Below are 17,817 nucleotides of genomic sequence, written 5' to 3'. Positions count from 1 at the left end.
CTTATCAAGTGAAAATATGTTAAACTGCTTGACTCCTTATGAGTTCATACTCCGATTTCCCTATATATATATATATATATATATACATGTGTATATATATAATTTTATTATATACTAAAATGTCTTAACTGTAGTATAGGGAAATATTTGTTAGAAACTGTTTTCATTTGTCTTTTATTTTTATGTAACATAATTTTGGGACAAGTTGGCCCACAGTCAGGTTAGGTAAATGATAAATATTGCTGAAATTTCACTGAATAGATTCCCCAACCAAAATTTCCTAAATAAAGTTAAGAAGGAAAAGGTAAGCTCTCGTTTTTTGTTCCTATGCAAACTTGAAAACTTAAGTGTACTTGAAGGTAAGTGTTGTAAGTAATGTTTCATAATACCTCTTTTTGTTTTCTATTGAGAAATATGTCCAGAAGTACTGTATTTTTTATGTTTTGGTTTGTATTTTTAAAGTGCTCAACACTTACGTTTTGACTTCATCTTAAACTGTCAGACTGTTGCTGATCTAGAGCAGCAACAACTACTGTGTCTAGGTCTGTAAACATTTAAAGTTATACAGAATTATAATTTATTATATGTTTGTTAATTGTATAATCTTAAATAATTGTGGTAGATAGGCCAGATGGTTCTGATAAATGTTTTAAAGTGAGTGTTAAGTAGAACCACTGTAGCTGCAATAAGGTTACTAATAACAAACTTGGATGTTCTCCAAGATTTATTTTTGAATATTACAATGTACATAGTACCACCCTGTAGAAAAATACTGCTGAAAGCGTGTCAGAAACACCATATTTAAAAATGCATCTAATGACAAGATATTTTTTAGAACATCTTTATTACTTGAACTCTACTTTTTTGGTTTGACCCCACTGCTGGAAGTGATTAATTCTCTACTGCAGCTCTGTGTGTGTCAAAAAAAGAAAATAGAGGAAGCATTATAGGAGTTTCTTACACAATAAAGATGCTGTGTTGGCAGGGCAGAGATTGTGCATCTGAATTTTTATTTATTTTTATTGGCTTTTACAGCTTCAAAATTAACCAAATGACTTTTCAGTGCTTGTATTCCCTCCTTTCTCTGTATTCTCATTATCTTTTTTAAAAATTCTCTTGGCTATTTTGCTGCCAGTTGTTTGTTTCTTGGTTTTTTTAAGAACTTCATTGTTTGCTTTCAACTGTAATGGCTGTGGTTTAGAAATTCTTGTTTGAGATGAAAACAGAAAAGCTTCTTAGTAGGAGGAAAACTGCAGACTAATCTAAAGAGACAGGGCAGGTAGCAATAGCAAGAAATAGCAGAAGGGGGAGAGCTTCATTAGAAAATAGAAGGGAGGCAATTTCTTATTCAAATGAACTGTAAATTAGTACAAATGCAGTTACTCAAACTTTGTATACATCCTGCTCATAGTAGATCTTGTCGTGGGTTGGAGTCTGATTCTTTTGTTTTGGTTGAGAAGTACTAGAAATCCTGAGGATCATTGTCAAAATAGCCTCAGAGTTAAATTTAGGATTCAGTGAAAAATCATAAACTTGAGTTCTCTACAGTTGAATGTCAGATTTAGTGTGGTAAGCCAGTTTTATGCAAAAAACAGTGAATTCCTAATCTTGAGAATTTTCAAATGCAGTGCAACAAATGTAAGTGCTGTGTGAGAATATAGTTCTCATATGTTCAGAACACAGGATGCTGTCTGTAAAGCTGAGCTCACTGAGTGAACTTTCTCCTGCCCTCCTCCTCCTGCCTGTTAAAAGATAGGAAAATAAACTTGGAACCATGAACTTTATAAAGAAGCTATAGTTTTAGTTTCATTTTCAATGGCTACATATTTAAAATTATTATTTAGGATATTTGCTAATTAATTAGGATATATCCTAATTGTTTAGGATAATTTAGAATTAAAAACATTATATACTAAGCATGGTTTATGGAAGTTTTTAATGAACATTGCCTTAATATGAGTGTGATATTTGCTTAATGTGAGCTTTTTGATCTCTTAATCATATTAATATTTTAAAATTACAATTCAATAAAGAAAAATGGCCAAATATTTTTTTCATTATTTTTCTCTTTCTCCTGCTCCATCTTTGCAGACACCAGTAGTACAACAGCATTAGTATTTCTTTCCCCGTTAAATATTTAAGTAGTAACTGCTAATTGTTTGGTATTCTGTTAGCTCTTTGAGTTTTGTTATTTATCATAAAGGTTTTCTTATTTGCTTCAGCACCCATACTTTGTTTTCTTACTCTGCTGGCCTCCAGTTTGGACTTAAAATTATGCTACTTTACATTTGCAGTCTTCCTGAAATGCTTTTTGCTACAGTGAGATTTCTGTTACTGCTTTATTTAAATTGAATTTCCTCTCTATTGTAGTTTTATTGTAGTATGTTTTTACTTTAAGATGAAGTTCAATGGCTTTATCTGTCTGTTTTGTATATATTCTGTGGGGTGGTCAACTACAGGAGATCTTTGTTAACTTTCACCTGTCCTTCTCCTTATGTGGCATTATCGGGCATTTTTATGTAGAAATGTGTGTGTGGGTCTTAAACAGCTTTATTACATGTAATTATTTACTTTTTCAGAATTCATTGTAAGCAGTCATGAGTGGCACCAAGCTTCCTAAATTGTCAATGGTGTCATGGTTTTTCCAGAACCATTTACTATATTTGGTAGTCTCATACATGAATAAATGAGCTTCTCCTTTTTGTCATGTCTTCCAAAATACTGACACTTCCAGATGAAGACGGAAAAAAAAAAGAGGGTTTTGATTTGTTTTGTTTTAATGTACTATGTGCTCCTCTCGCTTATTTGTGTTTTTTTTACATGCTCTGATACTTTTTTTTTCCATTGCTCTTTGTATTTCCTCCCCTGAGCAAGGGGCACTTGTGGGTACAGTTTCTCTCTTCCAAGAATGCAGTTCACTAAGATCACAGTTAGATGGATTTAGCTGTTTGTCTTCATATTGCTTTCATGTTTTCAGCAGCTGCCCAGAATTTGATGCCTGTGTAACAGTAGTTTTATTACATTTGTGCACTACTCACTTCTGTACAATTTAAGCATTTTGTTTCTTATTCACAAATCTTGTTTTTTTTTGATGGCTTTTCAAATTGTTAAGATCCCTGCTTATACAGTCTTATTGCTTTACATATTGCTTTGCTCCTCCAGTTCAAATTTCCTTCATTTTCCAAGTTCATATCTTGTTGTTCAACTCTTATTTGTATATGTTGAACAATAATTTTATTTACATTTTTAATCTTTACCAGATAAGGCTTAGAAAGAGCTCCTTACAAAAATAAATGCTTCAAATACTTTATAAAAGTCATCTTTGTTATCTCCCTCTCAGTGCACTCTCAGGCTCAGAGCCAACTCTGTTTGAACCCTTTTTTCTCTTGGTCAGTAGCTAGTTGTGATCGTTGCCACATTACATGAATTACAAATTCAGCCATCCATTGTTTTTACAGACAATAATTTGGTTTATCTGACTTCCAGTGAGTTCTGAATCCTGTGCATCCTTCTCCAGAGGAACTCTGCTACTGAGAGTAATCAGATTACACATGTGAATCAAGCCCTTTAACCCTTGTCCATTATCACTTGCCATCTGGATGCCGTGTAGTCAAGCATTATTTGTTTGCTTCCAAGTCTTGGGCGTATATTTCCATTATCAGAGTTGTAGCATGACCTAAAATATCTATACAGGATTAGCTATGTATAAACAGATTCTTTTTTCTTTTTTTTTTCTTCCCTTCTATTCATTTATGTTGATATATAGTAGCAAAATGCACTTATTTACCTTATTAACAAGAAGGAGAAAACAACTTTGCAAATGTAAGAAATTCATGTACAAAGTTAGTTGTTTTCTTGTTTTTGTGTGATAAATATGTTCTTCAAAAAAAAGATTAGGAAGTTTGACTTAACTTCTCTTTTTGCAGCTCTGCCTTCTTTTGAGGAAAATGAAATTTCTGGCATGTTTTGACATGTTGTCTTCTAATGAATTTATTAGGAACATTGTGTGTAGGCTATTTAATTCTATTTCCCAACTCATCATATCTAACTTCTGTGATCTGTGCCCCTTGTCATTTCTGGAGATCTTTCCTGCTTAAGCAGGAGACCAGTGTTGTGTGCACTGAGAGCAATCAAACCAGTCCACTTCTGTCCATAAAAGAAGGTAATTCAGGCCAACTCTTTCACAGTTTTGAAAACCATTAGAAACTGCAGATTCATTCTGAAGAAATCTGAACTCCTCTGTATAGGAGTTCGAGTGGGAGATCACTGCAGGTAGTCCTAGGGCTTTGGAAGAAAACATGTAACTTTAATCATTTGCCAGCAGGACACTTTCTTCTAGTGTGACCATTTCTCTGAGACATTGAAATCTGTACATCATCAGAGTTGCAGAGGATCCTTCTCAGAACACGGTGTGATAGTTTGCTTGTTGCTCTTTTCTCCTTTAATGTTGTAAGGGCTCCTTGTAATTAAGGAGCTTCATAATTCTGGTTAAAATGTGTAAGTACAACTTGCATATCAAGGAATTGTTCTTTCCTTCCTCAAGAGTTCTTAATTGCCCTGGAGTTTTCTTTGGGTTTCATGGATTCTCCTGTCTTAGGGAAAGATGCAGAATTGGTATTTACGGTGGACTCGGATATAGTGTTTGTATGAGGGTTAGATGAAATCTGTTCCACCATAGCCCCTCTCTCAAAAAATTAAATTTGGAAAGAATTAGTGGCTAAAATGTTTAAACAACTTGATTTTATACCTGGCGATTTGCGTGCGATTCTCTGTCATGGAGTTGATTCACTATGCTGGCTGTAGAACGGAGGATTAACTTAAACAGAAGGGGAAAAAAATAACACAAGAAAAAAAAACACAGAAATTTGTGAGAGCATTTCAGTCCTCATCACTCTTCCTGTCAAATCACCCTCAAGGTTGTTTGGATTCTATTCGTGTGGCTGAGGCAGTTTAGTTCTTTTCTGTATCCTCTGTAGAAACCAGCCTTTCCACCTGTTGGGGTGCATGGCTAGAGTGAAGATCTGTCCACCTGCAATTATCAGGGTGCATTTGACTGCACATTTAGTTTGAGTTTGTGTGTTCTCAGGTTCTTCTGCTCCTGGTGGTTCAAGATCTGAAAGGGTTAGTTCAGGGTGTTTCTTCCTGTCAGGTCCAGTCCCAGGCTCTTTCTGCGTAAAGGCTTTCTCTTGAGATAGCAGAGTGTTTAATAACCAAGTCTGAAATGGCTGAGCTATAACTTCCCCTAGGGTTGAACTAGGGCTCAAGCGATAGCACTCAGCCTCTTGCAGAATGTCTTGGATCTGAAGGTCTCCAAAGGGTTCCCAGCAGCTCCTGCTTACAACTCCAGCAGGCATTTCACAGTTGCTGAAACACCTAGGGCTGATGCTGTCTCTGAGAAGGCAAACCTACCGTTTTAGCCAGATGAAGACTTTGGGATTCTCTTCCAGGTAGGGCAGCCCTCATGGTGAGCCCCCTCACCACAGGGCTTGTGTGTGGAGAGATAAACACTCCAAAGAGGAGAGAAAAAACTATGTAGACATGTATTTTAATTTCACTTATGGTTTGTTTTGAACCTTTATCTTTAGCGCTGCCTCTCGTGTCTTCATCTGCAAAAAAACTTAAGTGCTCTTTTTTCCATCCTGTTGAGAATGTGTTCAGGATGGTTTGGCTTGGGGATGAAAGAATTTGCTCCCTGATGACTGTTTATTTGCCAGAGGTTTTTAAATGTTTCATTTTGGACTTAAAAGGCCAAAACCCTATTATTGGAGGATTCAACTATCAAAATGTGGTGATGCTGTTGTTAAACATTTAGCTGAGGCAGCAGTTTCAGCGTTGCTTTGTGATTGACTTTGGCCTCTTCCAAAGAGATTTAGGTTGAAGACTAAGTGACTCTGCTTGATAATCAGTTTTTAGAAATCTTTAACTGATTAGACAGGTAATCTTTAAAAGCCTTAACGTTTTTCTTTTATCTAGTAGTGAAACATGGAGCCTTACTGTCTTCGTTGCTTTTCCAAATGGAAACATCATAAAGGGAAGCATGTACTTGCTGATAAATTTCCAGACAATGTGTTTTTCCTTATGCTTCTTTAAATCGTGACTGAAACATCTTCCTTAAATGTCTCAGGCCTCCTTCACTGAAAGAAGGGGCAGCTCAAATGAAATATATTCTGCAAATTTTACCTGTGTGCCTTGGTCTTCTGTAGTCCCTTTGGTAGCTTCAGTATTAATTAGAAAAATCTACTCATGCCAAGCAGTAAAAGGAGTTTGACTTTTATCTAGCTGTTTCTGTCTCTGTTCTGAGGTAATAATCCTTTCTGTGCAAGTAATCCTCTTTAGTAAACAGCACTTGTGTGCTATTTGGAAGCATTTCTTTTCCTTGCTGACCTTGCAATTCAGAAAATCCATAGTATTTTATTTTTCAAGAAAATAATAGTGACAAGCTTGGTATCAGTGCTGTAATTTAGTAATTACATTTCATTAACAAAATTTCTCCTACTGTTCAGCTGTTTTCCCCATCATTTCCTTTTTATCCAGATTTGCTTGTGGTTTTATTCTGCGGTCACAGCCAAAAGAGTAGCTGTATTGCAGTAGTGAGTCAAAGGAACATATAATAATTCTAGTTTTCAAGCCTGATCCTGTAAACCTTTGTCCCTTGATGAATTCTGAATTCAACAAGAATAGTCGTATAGGAAGGATGTGCAGATTGGACATAATTTTTAAAATAATTTGAGTCTGGCAAGCTCAAAATAATTTGAGTTTTAAATTATTTAAAATCATTTCAGTCTGGTGAAAAGTTGTTTTGTGTGTATTTATAAAGGATTTTGGTAAGGATTCTTGTTGTTTCTGTTATTTCATTGATTTGTGGTGGCGTGTGCTGTTTGGACTGCTAACGGGAGCTGCTGTCTACCAAAGTGAGCAGGAGTCGCATCAAGCCTTAGGAGTTCATTGCTTGTAGAGACCAAAGGAGGATGAACTGTCCTCTTTTCCTGATACTATCTCTGTATTTCTTATTCTCTGTGGTAAACTGTCCATATGGTTTCAGTAAGCTGCTTCAGCAAAGAAGCAGTTCTAGAGTAATGTTGATTGATCATGAATGTATTTTTCGGGAGCTTAGAAGAAAGAGTTTTCTAATATACTGAACGTTTTGGACATCATTCTGTGAATGATAAAAAATATTGTTTTTAGACAAATTAATGACCAGAGTATTAGAGAACGGTTCCTTTTCCATTGGTATATACTTTAAAATAGTGTAAGTTTAAAAAAATATATATATTTAAGGAAATATTCTCCATAAAATAAGTTGTTTTTTGTTTTCAGTTTTGGAAGGATATTGTTGAGGATACTGAAGTACGTGACCTCATTTCTGATAGAAGCAAATCTCAAGGTGAGACATCTTGACTAGACTTGCCAGATATGTGTTGGCAAATACAGAAAAGCAAGAACTCATTTCATTTATTTGTTTGTTTATTTTGTAGAAACTCCATCAGAAGAATGGATTTGGGAATCCTTATTTCATCCACCTCGCAAGTTGGGCATTAATGATATTGAAGGACAGCGGGTACTTCAGATCGCAGTGATTTTACGTAATCTTTCTTTTGAAGAGGGAAATGTTAAACTTTTGGCAGCTAATCGTACCTGTCTTCGGTTCCTGCTACTCTCTGCTCATAGTCATTTTATTTCTCTACGGCAATTGGGGCTTGACACATTAGGAAATATTGCAGCAGAGGTATGTGCTTCAAAATAGAACAATTAAAATATCATTTGATGAAGACATTGCTTTAATGTTAATTAAATTAATTAATCGGTGACAGTAAATATGTTCTTCTCTGAATATCTAAGTAGTTGCTAGAAAATGAATATGCAAGGCCAAATATAAAATACAGAGAGAATATGTCAGTTTGCTTAAATAAAACTACCTGGAGAAAGACTAATTATATCGGGACAGGTAAGATCCCTAACATCACATCATTTTCAGCTTAGTTTCCCAGATGGGAGGGAATTCCTGTAGACTCTACAGAAATTTCTTCACACATCTTTTTCTCTTCAAAGAGATTTGAGTGTAATAAAATATTCCATTAGGTCTTTGTGTCATTGTATAGGTGTACAGGCAGGTATGCACAGGCATTGCTTACATTTTAAGATGTAACAGATACATTTAACATAGGTCAGTAAGACCTATCTTGCAGTGTTGGTGCATTGCTGAATATCTCAAAAGGGTGGAATTTGATGCATGTGTTCAGCTCTTCCTGAATGTTGTTATAATGTGTGAGAGCTCTGCTCAGGAAGCAGAGGCCTGTTGTACATGGAGATGTGCATAGAGACTAGCTGAACAATTATGATAGCCTTTTGGAAGGGATGTTGTTCTTATTCAACTTGGCTGCTTTGTTGGACAGTACACTGTATTTGTGTATACTGTTGGCTGCCTGGGAATAAAGCTATTTTTCTTAAACTTATACTTTCCAGTATTTAGAATATCCACTACTATGGAACAGAAAAGGAAGCGGTGGGGAGAGGGGGCAAAAAAAAAGTGCTAGCTACTTTGAATTGCCACTATCATGTTGTCAATGTCTAGTGTTAGACATTGCTTATTTTTTTTCTTTCTTTCCTGTCAGCTTCTTCTGGATCCTGTTGATTTCAAAACTACTCATCTAATGTTTCACACTGTTACAAAATGCCTAATGTCAAGGGATAGATTTTTAAAAATGAGAGGTAAGGTCTCAAGCTATACTTCTTGTCATTGCGTTCGAGCAGTAATTACAGCAGTAATTATTGCTGTTAAACTATTCTGTGTTTGTTTTTCAGGCATGGAAATCTTGGCGAATCTTTGTAAGGCTGAAGATAATGGTGTCTTAATTTGTGAATATGTGGATCAAGAATCCTACAAAGAGATCATATGTCATCTCACGCTACCAGATGTGCTGCTTGTAATCTCAGCTCTGGAGGTGCTATACATGCTCACAGAAATGGGAGAAGTGGCCTGCACAAAGATTGCTAAAGTAGAAAAGAGCATAGGTAAGGGAGAAGGAAGACCAAATCTGTTGTTTGTGTAGGAAAAAGCAATCAAGAGTATGTCATGTTCAAAAAGCTGAATTATGTGACTTGCGTGTTTGTGTGCCAAGTAGGGATGGATGTTGCAAGACAAAGTTTTACTAGTCAGTTGTGAAATTGATGATAGTAGTTGTAGTAGTCTTGTACATCAAGAAATTGATGTAGTAGTTGTAGTTTGTTTTTTATATATACATATATATATATACGTGCCAATTTTAAAGGAATTCAGTATGTCCTAGTAGCATTCATTTGTTTGTCCTAATGTCATTGTCGGTTTTACATTTAATACTTTAGATACATTAGTATGTCTGGTTTCTATGGACATCCAGATGTTCGGAGCTGATGCACTTACTGCTGTAAAACTCATTGAACATCAGTGTGTTAACCAGCAAGGAGTACCTGATGTCAGACCACAAGTAATGGAGCATGGTTCCTCACAGGGCCATGCAGCAGCTCTCGCAGGTTAGTGTCTCCACGAGACAAGATACTTGTCTGCAGTTTTTTTTTTCTTTCCCTTTGTCCATTTCTGATTACATAAATACACATAGCATTATACATAATATATGTTATTTTTGACAGACACTTATCCACCAAACAAATATAAACACTGAATAATTTGGGGCAGCAACATATAAATTATGATAGAACTGCAGAGACAATAAATGCATATGATTTCTTGTCTCTGTTGAAACCACCAAACACTTCATTGTGATATGAACCAAGTTTTCGCTCTACCCCTTAAAGCTTGGGGAAGAAAGAGACCTGTCTTATTCATCTGACCTACAAATTAAACAGTAATGATGATTAATTTCTGCAGTTTTATTTTGGTTAAAGTAGGTGTACTTTTGAGGGTGGTGACACGCTCCATCAAGAGGAATAGCATGTGCACCTCATTCTATCCTTACCAATAAAAGTAGCTAGTAGCAAAGCACAAGTGCACAAAAGAGGGAACATTCCAAGGAAAAAAGGAGAGAGAACCGTTACAATACATGCTAGTTTGTGTGTCTAAGAGAGTCTTTCTGGAACGTGTTCAGAAATCACAGTGAAAGCGACTGGAAAAGAATATGAATATGATGAACGAGAGTGACGCTAAGGAACCCATGTACATGAGAGAAAAAGTCTCTTCACACTATTCCTGTTTCCACTTGTGAACTGGAAATGTAATTGCTATGTCCTTGTGCCTATTCCGATGGAGAATTGTGCTTCTCTTGAGTCCTTTTCCATAAGCAGCTGAGAAGCTGCCCACCACTAGCTGCTTATTTAGACTGCACTTAAATGGTGGCCTGGGCTTTGGCCTGACCAGCTTCATTTTGGTGAATTTTGGTGCAAATCTCTAGTCTGCTTAGTGCACTTCTGTGACTTGCTGTAGTTGGACATACTTTTGCTTACAAAATCAGGAGAAACTGTAGCAGTGAAAGTCATGGCTTTGACGTGCTCCATTCGGGAGAATAATAATTATTTCAGCAAGGTTTTTTGTTTTTGTTTTTTGTTTTGTTTTGTTTCATTCTCCACAGCCTCTAGGGCAGCGCCGCATGTTGCTCCACCACCAGGAATAGTAGAAATAGACAGCGAGAAATTTGCATGTCAGTGGTAAGTGTATAGTTCCACTCAAATACTTTAATGAAGAAGAAAAAAAAAAAAAAACAAAGAAAAAATACGTGTATTCATGCACCAGACAGAATTTTCTAGCCTGCTTCTATTCACCATTAGATTTATTTTTCTGAGAAGTATAAAGAAAAGCCATTCTGTCATTGCTTTGAAGAAGTATGAAAGAAAAACTCAACCCAAGTACTGACAACTTTATATTGGTTGCTTTCTTTCTTAGAATAGAATTTATTTTGATTTTTAACTCTGATCTTGATATTTTTTTTCCTTAAAATTGTGGAGCAGCATTATCTGTTTAACCAGTGGTTTCATCTGGTAATTTGTCCCTTTATTATTGCACCAATGCAAGTGAATTCTCCAATTATGAAGTTAGGGCCCTGCAAGTTTATGATCTGCTCATTGTAGTCTCAAGCAAGTTAGAAGTAGATTAAAGCCTCTCCCTTTAAATTTAGGGGTGCTTTTTATAATATCCAGTATAATATGGTTGATTGCTTGTCAGATACTTAGAAGAAAAACTATTCTGCCTGTGATTTCTACGTGGACTGAGTGTGGCCTTTCTGAACTGTATTTGACATTTGTGTAAATCTGCTCACATTCTAAATACTTTCATTAATCAGTGTGTTATGGACACTTCCACCTCTGCTGCTCCATGCCTTGTTTGTTCAGCAGTTATTTAACTGTTCACATATAGACCTTCAGGATGCCATGGCTAGAATTTTCAAGGCTTAGCTTAGAGTTTTCAAAGCTCTCTGTTAATTAATATTTTGGTTTATTCATAAGTTCAGCATTGCTCTGCACGTATAGAAATGTTGTTGCAAATTTTTGCTAGTCAGCTGCTGTTGCGCCCGCGCTTCTCTCCGCACTCTGCAAAGTATTATTAACATATGCTGCTGCTGGGTTAGGAAACAAAGCTCATTTAGATACTTATACAGTGATGCACAGACCCCCTGCAGTTGAATTTAGCCATCTACAAGTTGTTGTCTAGCCGAAGTTTGTTTTCTAGGCTCTTAGGAATAGAGAGATTCTTCTGTAGTAAGATGAATTACCTGTACCTGCCTAATCCGTGTTTAAAATGAGTTGTTTCAATTGACAGTAGGGAGAACTAGACATCTAGTTTGAGGTGGCCGGGTTTGAGACAAGATAAATCTTGCACTCAGTAGAAAATGTAAAATAGAAGTTTTGGCTGTAAAAATAACAGGTGTCTGCTCTGCTGCAACTGCATAAAACTGTCACATGGCAAATGCACTGAAATAAACGATGCAACATGAGGGAAAGTTGGGACCTGTGGGTTGCTTCGGGTTCTGTGTATAGCATGCTTCTCCTGCTCTCTGCTGAGTGCAACAGTTTGGTACTTCAATTTTCTTCCAGGTCATCTTGTCTTGATACAGAAAATTAGTGAAATGACCAGTTTAATTACCAATGGAAAATATATATGTATGTATATATATATATATATATATATTTTAATTTGAGAGCACAGAAATAGCCACTGGCAAGCATTTCCATCAGTGGAGATGTGGAGAGTCTTAAACCCACCTAAATTTTCATAGTATGCTTTAGCCATTGCTTCCTACTGAGAGAAGTTGAAAGGGAGTAAACTGTAACAGTAAAATTTAGAAAAACTATCCTCTCTTAGAAGCAGCAGAAAGACAAGGTATTAAGCTGACCTTCCTGCCCGCATTACAAGTCAGCTTAGCCTGAATAAGACTCCCCCTGTAAGGTAAGCAAATGTGACAGGGCTAATCACCGCTACTAAGTCACCAGTAAAAGTCCCAAATATCTTCTCTTCCATTTGTTGATACCAGTGATAGTGTGTGGGCCTAATATGACATCTCAGACAAATGTCTGTGCCAAATTAACTAACACATAGACTTTCTGTTGTATTACATGATCTCTTTCTTATTTATTTATTTATTTATTTTTGTAACGAAATTGGATACAATTGAATACAAACTGCAGAAGGAGTGGTATTATATTTATTGTTTCTGGTTCTGACAGAGCACAGGATTCACACTCTTTAAATACTTGCTTTCTCTCTTTTAAAAATAACTAATTATGTTGGGATTCTAGGACTCTATAAAGGGGCGTTTAGTGTAATTTTCCAAACTTCCAGCTCGATATGCCAAATAGTGGCAATTTTAAAAGATTTTTGTTCTCTCTGAGCCTGTGTGTTGGTACAGGTATTTGGACACTGTGGGCATTTTTTGTGTATCTCTGCTTCTGGGGATGACCTGGGCATGTGTCTGGGCTGGAATAATGGATCTCAAAGAAATAAACAGATTGGGGATTAGGGATTCCTCTTTGGGGTTGCAAGGTCTATGTGTTTGTAGAGGTTCTGTATGAAGTACACACATCTTACCTCCCTAGAAATTTAACAGGAGGCAGAACAGGTTGTTCAAGGACTTTACGATGTTTGGGCAGTGTGTGACTCGAGGAAGGAGTGTGTGCGGGTGGAGGTGTCTACATGCACAGGCCCGGTCCCTTCTCTCCCTCCTCCCCACCTCGGTCACAACCAGAGGATTAAGGTTGTTACTCTGCCTCTGTTTTTAACATGTGTCTCAAAAGTAACACTAAATTACCAGATCTGTTAATAAAATCTGGTTTTGATACAAAAGGAAAATAGACTTCTGAGAGAAGTTTTTAAGGAAAGATGGACTATCCAGTCCATCTTTTGGAATAATAGAGTCATTGGGTAGTAAATGTAAAGCTTGCAGGCAGGAGCTGTCACCAAAACATGCTTTCTCTGTTTGTTTTTTTTAATGAATTTATAACAAAAATACACATGCATCTAAATATGTGATATATTTTGCATGTTATATATGTAAATAAGGTGTTGCTTGTAAAACAGCACGCCTGAAGGCTGTTATGTGCTTACTTGTAAGCAGGGAGAAGTACAAAGCATGGAATAGACTTTTGACAAGACAATACATTAAAATGCCATTTTCCATATTGTTATCAGTTCTCAGCTCTCTGCAAGACAGATAAAAGTGTTTTAACTCTTTTAAAAGTACTGTCTCTGTACCTGCTTCATAGCTTTATTTTTCCATCTTCAGGTTGAATGCACATTTTGAAGTGAGTCTTGATTGCTCAGTCTCTCGAGCAGAAATGTACTCTGAATACCTCTCTACCTGTAGTAAATTAGCTCGAGGTGGAATCCTAACGTCAACTGGATTTTATAAATGTCTGCGGTAAGACAAAAAGTTTATGGAACATTAAAGAAGCAATCGTATGTGCTCAATGCTGACCTGCAGTTTCCGATTTGGAGAAAAATCTAGGCAGTTGAGTCTGAAAGACATCCACTTCTGGAATTTTAAGTAAAACGAATGTTTATAGTTTAATTAAATTGTTTTTGTCTTATTTCAACCACTTTGTTAGAGTTCCATGTACACTTATCACCCTTGCAGTCATTTTACTAGGTTGTTTTGGAATGTGTTGTAGTTTTCATTTTTATTGCGCAAGAAAGTGGCCGAATTCTAGTGGCTGTATCAGTCCTCAGCAATGAATACCCAGGTGCTCCTGGGGAATTCGGCTGTACTACAGAGCTGCGGGCCCTAGTGCACAAAAAAAAAAGATTGCCCTCCCTGCCCGTAAGAGCAGAGTTTGTTAAAACAAAAACAGTAGGATGGATTTATTGTGTGGATTAACATAAATGTATGTTGTGTTTGGCAGAACTGTCTTTCCAAATCATACAGTGAAGAGAGTAGAAGATCCGAGCAACAATGGTCAAGCCCATATCCATGTGGTAGGAGTGAAGAGGAGAGCTATACCACTTCCCATTCAGATGTACTATCAGCAGCAGCCAACTTCGTCTACCCCTGTTGTCCGGGTTGATTCAATTCCTGATGTATCTTCGTCTCCTTTGCCAGCAGGTTTTTTTTTTTAATTAATTAATTATATATCAACTGTCTTGCATTGATTCTGAAGCTATGGTAACAAAACAAAATTTATTGAAAGTAGTTTAAAAGGGATAAAATAGTTTTAAGGTATTGAGAGTAGGGGCCGCGCGTTTTAATCCATTCTATTCAATAATGTTAGGAATAGTGTTGGGAGTATGTACCTCCATGCTGTCCTGTATATGACATCTATCCCGTATGGCTGTCAGTCAGCAGATGAGCCCTGTTACTCTATCATTAATTCAGTTTCAGTATAGTTAAGAAGAGAATCTGCTTCGTATCAAATTATAAATTTAAATCTTGGATTTTAAAAGTTTTTATACTCTGTTTTGAAATATTATTTGCATTTAAACTTTTGCCTTGTTCATGTCAACAGGACTTCCACACGGGCCACAAAATCATTATCAGAGGACCCCTATTAACCAGTCTTCAACTTTGACAGCAACACAGATGTCTTTTCCGATTCAAGGTGTTCATACTGTGGCACAGACTGTTTCTAGAATTCCACAGAATCCTTCACTTCATGCACAGCAGCAACAAAATGCTCCAGTGACTGTTATACAGAGCAAAGGCCCTGTTCCCTGTGAAGTGATGCAGGCCACGGTAATACAGGGCTCTGTTCCCCAGCCTGGAGTCCCTGTTACTATTGCTGTAGGAGGAGCACCGGTTTCTAATCAAAGTCTCAGCACTACAGGCCCGCAGCCGTCTGTCACTGTTGTTGGTTCTCAGACGTTGCTTCACCATCAGCCTGTGATTCAACAGCAGTCCCCACTGCATGCAGTGGTGCCCGGACAGATACCTTCCGGCACTCCGGTCACGGTAATTCAACAAGCTGTACCTCAGGGTCATATATTTGGCAGAGTACAAAACATACCAGCATGCAGTTCAGCAGTTTCACAGGGTCAGCAGCTAATCACCACGTCCCAGCCCGGGCAGGCTTCATCTCAGCCATCCTGTGCTGGTAGCCAGCAACAAGATACGGTCATCATAGCGCCACAGCAGTACGTCACCACCTCGGCGTCTAACATCGTTTCTGCCACCACCGTGCAGAATTTCCAAGTAGCAGCTGGGCAGGTGGTGACAATCGCAGGTGTCCAGAGTCCACAGACATCTAGGGTTGGGTTTCAGAACATCGCACCAAAGCCCCTGCCGTCTCAGCAGGGTGCACCTAACGTGGTGCAGCAGTCCATGCAGCCACAGCAGCCACCGCCATCGCAGCAGAGCGTGGTGATCGTGAGCCAGCCGGCGCAGCAGGGCCAGGGGTACGCGCCAGCCATCCACCAGATCGTGCTGGCCAATCCAGCCTCCATCCCTGCTGGGCAGGCTGTCCAGCTCACTGGGCAGCCGAGCATTACTCCATCTTCTTCACCATCCCCAGGTCCGGTTACAAACAATCAAGTTCCTACAGTCATGTCACCTTCATCTACCACTCCTCAGCCACAAGGACCCCCTCCTACTGTCAGCCAAATGCTTTCTGTAAAGAGGCAGCAGCAGCAGCAACATTCACCAGCATCATCGCAGCAACAGGTACCGCCACAGCAACCGATACAACAAGCTAATACAGGAGTTGGCCAGCCTAACTCTGGGGAGTCTAGTCTGATAAAACAACTGCTTCTTCCAAAAAGAGGCCCCTCAACGCCAGGGGGTAAGCTTATCCTCCCCGCTCCGCAGATCCCACCACCGAACAATGCAAGAGCCCCTAGCCCCCAGGTGGTTTATCAGATGGCCAATAACCAGGCACAAGGTTTTGGAGTTCAAGGACAGTCTCCAGCTCAGCAGCTGCTAGTTGGACAGCAAAATGTTCAGCTGGTCCCGAGTGCAATCCAGCCCCAAGGGGCAGTACAAACAGTACCCATTTCCAACTTGCAGATATTGCCAGGCCAGTTGATCTCAAACAGCCCAGCAACTATTTTCCAGGGGACTTCTGGCAACCAGGTTACGATAACAGTTGTGCCAAATACGAGTTTTGCTACTGCAACTGTGAGTCAGGGAAGTGCAACTCAGCTCATTGCTCCAGCAGGAATTGCAGTGAGTGGAGCACAGACAGGAGTTGGGCTACAGGTGCAAACACTTCCAGCTACTCAAGCACCTTCAGCTGGACAATCACCATGTACTGCTGCTCCCCCATTCAAGGGAGATAAGATAATTTGCCAAAAGGAGGAAGAAGCAAAGGAAGCAACAGGTTTACACATTCACGAACGTAAAATTGAAGTTATGGAGAATCCTTCCTGTCGAAGAGGAGCTGCAAACACCAGCAATGGGGATGCAAAAGAAAGTGAAATGCAGGTGGGAAGTCTTTTAAACGGTAGAAAGTACAGTGACTCCAGTCTACCTCCTTCTAACTCAGGGAAAACTCAGAATGAGGCCAATCAGTGCTCCCAAGTCAGTAACGGGCCATCATTAGAAATGGGTGAGAACGGAGCTCCTGGAAAACAGAACTTTGAACAAATGGACACACAGGAAATCAAAAGTGATTTGAGGAAGCCCCTAGTTAATGGAATCTGTGATTTTGATAAAGGAGATGGCTCTCTTTTGAGCAAAAACATTCCAAATCACAAAACTTCCAATCACGTAGGAAATGGTGATATATCTTCAGTGGAACAACAAGGGAATTTGGATGCCACGCAGCAAGATACTGCCAAAGGTGATCAAGGGGAAAGGATTTCTAATGGGCCTGTATTAACTTTGAGTAGTTCGCCTGTTGTAAGCGGTACACAGGAGGCTGCGAAACTGTTAACCCAGCAACTTAGTGGTACCAACACTGATTTACCTAATGGACCTCTAGCCTCGAGTTTGAATTCAGATGTGCCTCAGCAACGCCCAAGTGTAGTTGTCTCGCCACAATCCACGGCCTCTGTTATACAGGGGCATCAAATCCTAGCAGTTCCACACTCAGGACCTCGAGTGTCCCCATCTACCCTGTCATCCGACGTTCGGTCTACTAATGGCACAGCAGACTGCAAGACTGCAAAGAGGCCAGCGGAGGAGAACGACAGGGAAACCGTTCCCGGAATTCCAAATAAAGTAGGAGTTAGAATTGTTACAATCAGTGACCCCAACAACGCTGGGTGCAGCGCAACCATGGTTGCCGTGCCGGCCGGAGCGGATCCGAGCACTGTAGCGAAAGTAGCAATAGAAAGTGCTGCCCAGCAAAAGCAGCAGCACCCAACCACGTTTATGCAGAGTATGGTCACACAGGTATGTCGCAGCGTGCTTCTATTTCCAAAGGAAAAAGCTGTGATTATGACTAATGCTGTGAAATGAATGTGTA

The 17,817-nt window shown here is 38.7% G+C and overlaps 1 protein-coding gene across 3 annotated transcripts in view; it reads left to right on the top strand.

Annotated features, from left to right (window-relative positions):
- ARID2 (AT-rich interaction domain 2) overlaps window positions 1-17,817 on the top strand; it is a 97,789-nt gene that overhangs the window by 60,423 nt on the left and 19,549 nt on the right. For all 3 annotated transcript variants that reach the window (XM_088530372.1, XM_010224241.2, XM_088530370.1), the window contains 9 exons: window positions 7,318-7,384; window positions 7,476-7,726; window positions 8,613-8,709; window positions 8,803-9,012; window positions 9,343-9,510; window positions 10,563-10,638; window positions 13,707-13,841; window positions 14,323-14,522; window positions 14,923-17,744. In XM_088530372.1, the coding sequence (XP_088386498.1) occupies window positions 7,318-7,384; window positions 7,476-7,726; window positions 8,613-8,709; window positions 8,803-9,012; window positions 9,343-9,510; window positions 10,563-10,638; window positions 13,707-13,841; window positions 14,323-14,522; window positions 14,923-17,744 (4,026 nt within the window). The remainder of the gene's footprint in view (window positions 1-7,317; window positions 7,385-7,475; window positions 7,727-8,612; window positions 8,710-8,802; window positions 9,013-9,342; window positions 9,511-10,562; window positions 10,639-13,706; window positions 13,842-14,322; window positions 14,523-14,922; window positions 17,745-17,817) is intronic.

Source organism: Tinamus guttatus, unplaced genomic scaffold (genome assembly GCF_059628265.1).
Source record: "Tinamus guttatus ecotype Peru unplaced genomic scaffold, ASM5962826v1 Tinamus_guttatus_pri_ptg000368l, whole genome shotgun sequence".
Taxonomy (NCBI): Eukaryota; Metazoa; Chordata; class Aves; order Tinamiformes; family Tinamidae; genus Tinamus; species Tinamus guttatus.
The sequence above is the reverse complement of the archived record's forward strand: the minus strand, read 5'-3'. Positions and strand labels throughout refer to the sequence as shown.